Source organism: Myotis davidii, unplaced genomic scaffold (genome assembly GCF_000327345.1).
Source record: "Myotis davidii unplaced genomic scaffold, ASM32734v1 scaffold651, whole genome shotgun sequence".
In the NCBI taxonomy this organism is placed as follows: domain Eukaryota; kingdom Metazoa; phylum Chordata; class Mammalia; order Chiroptera; family Vespertilionidae; genus Myotis; species Myotis davidii.
In genome coordinates, this window is record NW_006283994.1 from 1,005,788 (window position 1) to 1,015,393 (window position 9,606).

General features: G+C 59.5%; 1 protein-coding gene across 1 annotated transcript in view; it reads right to left on the bottom strand.

The window, feature by feature from the left end:
* POMT1 (protein-O-mannosyltransferase 1) overlaps positions 1-9,313 on the bottom strand; it is a 12,110-nt gene extending 2,797 nt beyond the window's left edge. Inside the window, exons 1-14 of the mRNA XM_006754182.2 lie at positions 9,135-9,313; positions 7,969-8,075; positions 7,484-7,534; positions 6,898-7,044; positions 5,995-6,106; positions 5,608-5,673; positions 5,438-5,531; positions 5,190-5,345; positions 4,118-4,248; positions 3,685-3,780; positions 3,018-3,110; positions 2,433-2,529; positions 701-793; positions 292-464 (exon numbers count right to left, since the gene is read on the bottom strand). Of these exons, the coding sequence (XP_006754245.1) occupies positions 292-464; positions 701-793; positions 2,433-2,529; positions 3,018-3,110; positions 3,685-3,780; positions 4,118-4,248; positions 5,190-5,345; positions 5,438-5,531; positions 5,608-5,673; positions 5,995-6,106; positions 6,898-7,044; positions 7,484-7,534; positions 7,969-8,075; positions 9,135-9,256 (1,538 nt within the window). The 5' untranslated portion in view covers positions 9,257-9,313. The remainder of the gene's footprint in view (positions 1-291; positions 465-700; positions 794-2,432; positions 2,530-3,017; positions 3,111-3,684; positions 3,781-4,117; positions 4,249-5,189; positions 5,346-5,437; positions 5,532-5,607; positions 5,674-5,994; positions 6,107-6,897; positions 7,045-7,483; positions 7,535-7,968; positions 8,076-9,134) is intronic.
* Between the last annotated feature and the right edge of the window lie 293 nt (positions 9,314-9,606).

Sequence of the window (9,606 nt, forward strand, 5' to 3'; positions counted from 1 at the left end):
GCAGCTCCATCCCTCTCCTTCTGCTCCTGGCCTGGCGGGCACACCAGGCCCGAAAGAACAGGAGCAGATTAGGGTCAGGAGCTGGGCACAGCTGTGGGCTCGGCGCAAGCGGCTTCCCTGCCTTCCAAACCCCACGGTGACTGGCGGCATCCCATTCTGTTTCCCCGAGAAACTACAGGCAAATTAGGGTCTTTGGACCCGTGAGAGCTCGGCTCACACTGCCCGTCGGCCGCAGGGTAACCCCCTGGCTGTTGGCAGCTTCAGCGGGCACGGGAGGGGCGTGTGGTGTGCGACAGCGTGGGAGCTGTGCGCCTCTCCCAGGGCCCGTGGGTCAGCGACTCACTCCTGCCGTAGCGGTGCTCCTCCACGGTCCACACGGCGCTCTCGTGGTGGCCCCGGGACAGCTTCTCCCCGACCACCTCCAGCTGCCGGAAGCCCCAGTCGGGGAGGTGGGCCCCGCTCAGCTGGAAGGTGGGACAAGAAGGCTTGAGGGGCAAGCCAGGCCCTGGCTCATCCCAGCCAGGGCTCCGGGAGGTCCTCATGTCAAGGCTCAGTTCTGAGGACTTAGAAAGGCCCCCCACCTTCAGTGGAAACACAGCATCCACTTGGCACAAAAGTCCGGGGAAGGGCAGGCTCGGCCGGGAGCCGTGCACAGATTGTGGGCCGAGATGCAGGCTCTGGGTCAGGCAGCAGCCCTTACCTTCAGGATGGCGGATGTGTTCAGGTGCACGAGGCGCACCTCCGACAGGATGGTCTTCCAAATCTCGGCGTCCGACTCTCTGTTCACGATGTCCTGTAAGAGCAGATCTGCCCGTTACATATCCCTCTCCGGCTTCCTTCAACAGGAAGGTGAGGCCAGTCACACGCTGAAACTGATGGCTGATCCTGGGGGGCCAGCGGGCTGATCCTGGGGGGCCAGCGGGCTGATCCTGGGGGGGCCAGCGGGCTGATCCTGGGGGGCCAGTGGTCTGGGCCAGCGGGCTGATCCTGGGGGGTAGCGGGCTGATCCCGGGGGGCCAGTGGTCTGATCCTGGGGGGTAGCGGGCTGAGCCTGGGGGTAGGGGGCTGCTCCTGGGCGGCCAGCGGGCTGATCCTGGGGGGTAGCGGGCTGATCCCGGGGGGCCAGTGGTCTGATCCTGGGGGGTAGCGGGCTGAGCCTGGGGGCACAGTGCCTCCTGCAGCAGCAGCTCAGCCTTCAAGCAGAGACCAAAGACCTGCACTTCTGGGACGCCTGCTCACTCACAGGGCTTAGAGCTCGGCCCAGATGCAAAGATGGAGCAATGAAGGTTAGAGACCGTCCCTGAAAGCTGTCCCAGGGGACTCCTGACATCGGGTAATAAACAACTGACATCTGAGGAGCACTTGGCATTGTTGTGGCCTCGCGAGGGTGCTGTGAGGTAGTGTAGGGGCTGCACTGCGGTCAGCCTGCCTCCCCTGCTCCGAGTGGGGCTGACGGGGCCACCAGCAGGGACTGAGGAGGAGGAGAGGGATCAGCGAGGAAACCCCCACAACAAGCCAGCAGCGGGAGGGCCTGGGACTCTTGGGGCAGCTCCCGATGTCACGGAACAGGCACAACTCCTCCCGTGGAGGCGGGAGGCTAGGGGAGAGGCGGGCAAAGCCGGTGCATGACAACATCACAGCACGTGGACGTCTGTCGCATGTGAAGGGGGAGGAGAGGTGCTGCTGGGCACAGACATGGAAAAGCAGCCCCCGCCTTGCTGAGGGCCACCAGCCACACTCAGCACGCTGGACATGCAGCTCACACACTGAACACACGGGGCTGAGTGGGAGCTGCCACTGCAGGAGCCTCGGGGAGGCGATCCCCGGGCCATTACTCAACTCACGCCCTTGAACTCAGACAGCCAATGTTCAGGACACCAGGACGTTCCCCGCCACCTTTCCTAGGACACCGCCTGCATCCTGGAGAGCGAGACTCGTTGTATAAAGGGCCATGTTGCCCTGGTCGCTCGGAGGAAGGCGGCCACTATCCACCTGCCCTGGCAGCCCCAGGACTCACCCGAGGGCCAGGCCTCTCCCAGGGGAGCCTGCGACAGGGCAGGTGTTCCTGTCAGGCCAGGCCGACCAAGGCTCCTGGGTGACGGAGGGTGCTGGAGCCCGACCCCGGGTTCAGTGACCTGGTCTTGACGCTAAGTGACCAAGCCAGAGGCACCTCCTCCTGGCAGAACCGCAGAGCCCAGCAGCGAGCATTTACCAACTGTCTGTAAACCATTTGTCTGATACCAGCGCCCCCAGATCCATGGTCTGTGGAAGTCTCTACTCCCTGTGAAAACAGCCACGAACTCTGATGACCGTATCCCTTCCCAGGTTACCCCTGAACCTGGATCATGCTAAACGGCGGTTTCCCACATCCTGTTAGAAGGTGCGTGTGCTGATGGTGGTCACTCCCCGTCCCCGCAGTGTCCGCGACTCACCAGCCTCCAGAGGCTCTGGGCGGGCATGGAGATGTTGTAGTCGATGTAGCAGGACACCTCCTGCGCATGGGGGTTCAGGGGGGCTGCCACGTCGTGCCTGCAACACCAAACAATGCTCACGGGAATTCCTCAGCTGTTTCTTTAAGGGGAAAAGCCGCTTTTCAGAAACAGCCAGCTCAGCCTAAGGGGCAGCGGTCCTGTAGTCGCTCTGACCCAAGGATGCCAGATCACGTGACGGAAAGTGTGGCGAGTGCCCGGGGACGCTGGGTGGTGTAGTAGTGAGGGGCGGGCAGCCCCAAAACACAGGGGCTGCTCAGAGGCTGAGAGCCAATATGCCCCCCCTCCTGCCCCACTGAACCCCAGTCCCAGTCCTGCTGGGCTCACTGACAGCGGGGACACCACCGATGGAGGAGCCCCACTGCACCCTGAGCACGCGAGCCTGGCTGCTCTCCCCTCACCTGGCCCCTCACTAAAGCCATCTCCCTCCCTCTGCTCCCCTCAGCTGCCGTCCCTGGGTCCCCTTCCGCAGGGAGCGCAGGTGAGCACAGCTGGGAACTGGGAGGAGGGGGGGCGGTGTGGACTCACGTGTTGAGGAGGCGGCTGGTCATGCCGTGCACCAGCTGCACCACGTCCCCGTGCCGCACGGGCCTCGGCGGGTTGCTCACCTCCAGCTGGTGCCTGGGAAGACAGGAGCCGCACGTCACCTGGTGGTGTCGAGGCTCTGGGTGCTCCCAGGGGGACAATTGGGAATGTGCAGCCGCCCAACCAGTTTGTCCCTTGTACGAGGTGAGTTCGTGTCAACAGCCATGTCACTGAACTCATTTCTGAAACCTATGGCCAACTTTCCAAGCTTCCAAACATGGTCCCATCTGCCACCTGCACACTTGGGCTGCTCTGTGCTACCTACAAACACCGCGGGGCCCACTCAGAGATCCCTCTCTCACACAGACCTGCTCAGTGCCCGCTTGGGGGAAGGGATGCAGGGCCCCACTGGCCTCGACATGCAGGGGCAGGTGAGTGGTGAGGGTGGGCAGGAGGAGCTAGAACAGGTGAGTGGGGAGGGCGGGCAGGAGGAGCTAGAACAGGTGAATGGGGAGGGCAGGCAGGAGCTGGAGCAGGTGAGTGGGGAGGGCGGGCAGGAGGAGTGGGAGCAGGTGAGTGGGTGAGCATGGGCAGGAGGAGCAGGAGTGGATGGTGTAGGCCCCACTGGCCACCGTGCGGTCAGGCCTGAAGGCCCAGGACCTGTACGCACCTCCCGGGGTCCTTGACAATCCACCAGTTGTTGACATCTTTGAAGGGGTAACAGGTCACCTGCTGCTGGTGGGAGCTGCCCCGGCCATTCTCATAGCTGCATGGGAGGGTCAACAAAGACTGGGTCTGCAGGGGGCTCCGTAAACTACTCAGCATGGTGTTTAGGGGAAAATAAGGATAAAACAGTTTAAATCTAAGAGGGGCCAGAACACTGGACCTTACGTGGGCAGAACACGACCAGTGTGGGGTGTGCCGGGCCCTCTGCCCAGCGAGCCCTCTCACTGGTTTACACGCAGAGATAACAAGACTCTGACAATCAGACCTAAGAGTTCAATTCCCTGTCTCCCCGACCCTCTTCACATAATGTGAAAGTTGGTAACAGAAAATATACGACAAACATTTTATAACTTCCAATAAAATAGCACTTTTCTTACCTCAGCGGGTAGGTGCTCGGGTGGGAGTGGAGCCAGCAGGGCACAGGCTTGCCCGAGGCGCTCTTCAGGGTGACCTGTGAGCCGTAGGCCACCTCCAGGGGCTGGCCTTGCGTGATCCGAGCCAGCCCCCCCTACAAAGGCCAAAAGGGGCAAGTGAGAGTCAGGGTTCCCCTGCACAGCCCTCCCCCACCTGGGAGCATATTCAGGGTGCTGGCAATTATAATTACACTAGAGGCCCGGTGCATGAAATTTGTGCATGGGAGGAGGGGTCCCTCAGCCTGGCCTGCACCCTCTCCAATCCAGAACCCCTCGGGGGATGTCTGACTACCGGCAGTCGGACATCCCTCTTGCAATCCAGGACTGCTGGCTCAACCACTCACCTGACTGCCTGACGCCCCTAACCACTCTGCCTGCCTGATCGCCCCTAACCACTCTGCCTGCCTGCCTGATCACCCCTAACCACTCTGCCTGCCTGCCTGATCGCCCCTAACTGCCCTCCCTGCCGGCCTGGTCACCACTAACTGCCCTCCCTGCCGGCCTGGTCGCCTCTAACCTCTTCTGCCTCAGTCTGCGCGACTGTGGCTTTGTCCAGATGTCTGGAAGATGTCCGGTCTAATTAGCACATTACCCTTTTATTAGTATAGATAAGACACAGCTCTGTCGTGTTACACTGATCAGAACCACTGATGGCATGCTGCCTCAGAGGCAGGGCTTGTGTCCATTTACGAGGTGAGAAAGCAGCTCGCCAGCATTTCCGAACAAGTCGGTGTGACTTCAGGCCACAATTCCAACCACCTCAACTGGTGCATTTGACTGTTTCGGCAAAGTTCGTGTGAATGAGGCCGAGTTGTCTGTCCTCTGAGGGTCATGCGGCCCCTGGACCCTCGCAGGGGTCTCGGGGCCACTCTGCGTCACACCGACGGAGCTACCCCTCCCCTCATGTCTGCACCCTCGGGACGCAGACCAGTTTACAGTCCCGCGGCGCAGGCTTCCTTCTTGCTCTGGCTCTCCCTCTGAGGCTCACCCGACAGTGTTTATGTAAGAAACCGAGTCTCCCATGGTCTCTTCTCACCTCCAGGCTGGCCTGGAACGCGCTGGACATGATCTGGTCGTGGGGCCCGGAGCGGCAGAGCAGCGTCAAGTGGACGTAGAAGAACAGCAGGTACGTGACGGCCGGGACGACCACCAGAGCCACTGCGCGGGCCAGCACGTGGCACAGCACACAGACCTGGGCACACGGGGGGCACCCCTCGCACGCAGGCTCCCACTGCGCCCCCCGGCGCCGTCCCCCCCGCGCGCCCCTGCGGCAGGCTCCCCTACGTTTGACAGAGCCTGGTCTCCGATCAGGTGCCAGGTGTGGACGGCGGCGACTCCGAGCACCAGCAAGTAAGTGAAAATGCCCATGTACTTGATGCTGAAAAGACCGATGGAGGGGAGTTAAAATGACAGACGAGGAGGGCGCAGGCGCCGCTCAGACTGGCCGGACTCACCCGACGGCGCAGGAGCAGGCCACTCCGGTCAGCACCAGCCACAGCCACCAGCTCGGGGAGAAGGGCCTGCGGGCAGGACGGAGGTAGAGCTGCGAGCAGGTCCCCGAGATCCCTAAGGTGGCTGCCGGGACCGAGCTTCAGAGACTCGGAAAATGGACCCCTCCTCCCCATCATCGGCCCACGAGTTCTCTTTTTGGCCAGGTCGTTTCTCCAGTTAGTTTAAGTTACAGGAAAACGAGGTTGCATTTATGAAGCCATGAGCTGAGGGCCGGTCTGAGTGGCTGCAAGACAGCCAGCGGGCGCTCCTGGACGACTCAGCACCCTCTGGGTCGCCAGGCCGCCCAGACTCTTCCTTCTCGTTAATTAGGACAGGTCCCCGGGCCGTACCTGTGCTTCTGGCAGTTGGAGAACTTCAGGTAGGACAGCACGGCCAGTAGATTAAAAAATATTAACAGCGATTCCAAAAGCATCAGCCTGGCCTGCGTGATCAGCGCATTCTCTGTTGGGAGGAGCAGTGTGTGTTGGAAGGAAGCAAAGGCGTGAAGATCAAACACCCACAAAGCAAACGCTCCCAGTCGCTCAGAGCGGATGGTGGGACGTCCCGTTCAGCATTGGGGTGTCTCCACAACCACGAGGGCAAGTTCTTAGGGGGAGTCACACCCACTGAGACCGTGTGACCTTGGGCAAGTCACGGAGCTTCTCTGTCTGTCGTTTTCTCATTTGCAGAAGCAATACCAGCTCTGTGGGCACCGTGCGTGCTATGGCCTGATGTTGGCAAAGGGCCTCCATTTTCTCTGCAGATGGTCTTACTTTGCATGTGAGTTCACTCCATTTGTTGGGAGACCTGGGCTGGAAGGCCCTGTCTGAGGAATACCCACTAGCTCCTCTGCCATGGCCAGGGGGTGGGGTGGAACCCGGCAGGCCATCAGGGAGTGGCAGACGTGGGTGCAGGTGGAGGTGTTCACCGTTACCCGGGCACCTGTCTGCACAGCCCCAAGTCATATGGCCCCACCCCCACAACGTGAAGTCTGGCCACCCACCTCCACAGCCCCCAGCCTGAGAGCGGGGTGACCCCCAGCCTGAGAGCGGGGTGACCCCCAGCCTGAGAGCGGGGTGACCCCGAGTCAGATGTGGACCAACTGCCTGAGCTTCCTTCCATCCTAGGAGCAGAAGCAGCTGAGGGGGCACGTCTACTAAACTCCGAGCTCTCCTGGGCCACACTGAAGCGTAGCCAAGGCCCGCCCGTGGCTCCTCCTGCACCAACCAGAGCCGCCGAGGCCCAGGCCTTACCGATGAGCATCAGCAGGGCGGCTCCCATGGCGGCGCAGTGAGAAAAACGGAGCTCCCACAGGATCTGGTAGGCCATCGGCACCGACAGGGCCCCCGCGAGGGCCGGCAGCAGGCGCAGGGACCACACAGGCACGTTGCTGCTGTATTCTGGAACGCAACCAGAGCGGAGCTGAGCGCACCGTGTTTGCAAACAGAGTTTCACACTCACAGACTCAGTACGAGCATTCATGGCACAGGGCCTCATCGGGAACTGGAGTGTGAGCACGCCTTTGAGATGTGCTCGCTAGTCAACAGCACACAGGAACAAGACTAAGGATCTGAAATGAGTTCGTGCTTTACCCCGCCCCCACCTCCCTTCTACGTCGCTGTGGCAACACACACGATTTGTACATCCAAGAGAGACATAGAGGGATCATTGTCACTAAACACTAAGATGTTTACCAGGTTTTTCGAAAGTCTGTCACGTGTACCCAATCGATCACACCCTGGACTCACATTAACAAACCAGTTGTTCATTCCTATGAAGGCCACTAGCTCCCCATTCTAATACATGCAAATTAGCAAGGGCAGTGAAAATGAGATGTACCTGCTCCAATTCTGTTCCACAAAAAGTTGCCGTCGAATCCTCCCAAATAACCTAAAACAGGATTGATCAGCGACGATCCGTTCAGCAATGTTTCAGGAGTGCCGAACAGTGGCGGCCAACAGCAAACAACAGTAAATAAATAATAAGACATGACCACTTCCCTCAAGAAAGTTCGTGTATAAGTTTAAAAATACATATATTCACATATGTAATACCCTTTGTAATAAAAAATAAAATTTGAAAAAAAAAATACATATATTTTTTTATTGATTTCAGAAAGAAAGGGAGGAGCGAGAGATAGAAATGTCAATGACGAGAGACTCATTGATCGGCTGCCTCCTGCACACCCCCCACCGGGGATTAAGCCCGCAACCCGGGCATGTGCCCTGACTGCGAATCGAACTGTGACCTCCTGGCTCCCAGGTCCATGCTCAACCCCTGAGCCACGCCGGCCGGGCCCTCCTATAACTCCTGAAGGTTCCTACCTCCCAAGGCCAGCAGCATGTGGCCAAAGGGCGGTCCACTGCCATCCAAAAAGAAGACCCGCTTCATGTAAAAAGAGATGTACTGCCCGTAATAGACTTCATCGAAACTGGAAAACAAACCCACATAGCATTTCACTGTGAATCTGAGCTGCAGGAAGGCACCAGCATAAATGTACTCCTGTGTTTCCAAACGGCTCAGGGCGCGATCGGCAAGGGTCCGATCTCCGCCCCAACCACGTCGGGTCCCCAGGTGTGAAGACATGTGTACACAGCCTTCCCCGAAACACAGGCTCTGTGTGTCTCCCTCGCTCTGGACTTAGGGGTGTGCCGTTAGCCGGCCCCTGCAAGGCCTCCCAGACGCGAGGCCAACCCCCTTGTCCACCAGCTCCATGCAGGAACCCACTGTGACAAAACGCTTTCAGGTGAAGACACGAAAGAATCGCCCTGCATTTTTTGAGGTGTGATGATGCTACTGTGGTCTTGTGTTTTATTAAGAATCCGGGTCTTTAAGAGACACTAGTACACTGAATTACTTACGAACTAAATATGTCTATGACTTGCTTCCAAAAATCCACTGCAGGGAGGGGGTGGCTATCCTATATAATAAAAGGCTAATATGCAAATTGTCCTCTCCACCTGGAGTTCAACCAGCGGGCGGGTTGGCTGGCCAATCTCCTGAGTCCCCTCCCCCAGCCAGCCCAGCCCGATTGGCCGATTGGGGCCGGCGGCTGGCCCCCACCCGTGAGTTGATAACCGTAGAAGCTGGGTGATGAATCCCGGGTGAGGGGGTCATCATACTATTTTCCCCGTATTTGTGTATGTTTGATGCTTTCCATAATAAAAACTTAAACAAAGAGGAACACAGGTATCAGATAATAAAGAGCCCTTCACTAATAAAAGGGGTCGTTTCCCATTATAACAGAGAACACCTCTAAGGTCAGCGAGGACTCACTTCCATATTCCTCAGCCTTCTGCCCGCCAACCCCCGGGTCTCAAATGGTCCTGAGGCTGCGGCCCTGAGGCTGCTGCGCCTGCCCCGGCCCAAGGGCAGGACTGGGCACGTGGGCTCTGCGGGGGTTTCCTGGGACAAACCAGCCTCTCTAACTGCCCCGAACCCAGGCATTTCCCTCTCCCGTTCATGCTGTTTAACAGGCAGTTTGGCTTACACCACAGCCCGGGGGTAGGCGAGGCGCCACAGCCGGCTCAGCAGCCCCACCGCCGTCAGAGCCACGACGTTCAAGTTGACATCCGCGGTCACCACTACGGGGCGCTGCAGAAACCCCAACATCTTGCCGAAGAGCAAGCCGCGAGGAGTCCCTGCAAAAGGCCTCAAGAGTAAATGGGTGGCACCAGGCAGTTAAGGAGGCGGAGAAAAGGACCTCGGATGCGCCAGGCAGCACCGCCCTCGGGAGGCACCCCCGGGGGGCATGCAGGAATCTCAAGACTGAGCACTCGTTCCTGCAACACCTGCCAGCACCGCGGGGGGAGTGAGGACGCTGTGAATGAAGGAAGGGCCTTCCCGCCCTCCCCACGGGGCAGCGCGGCCGGGGACCTCCACCTTCCGAGCCTCGGAGCCTCCTCGGCCCCGCGCGCCTCCTTCCCGTCCCCCCTGGGGCAGCACCGGCCCCTGGCGCCCCC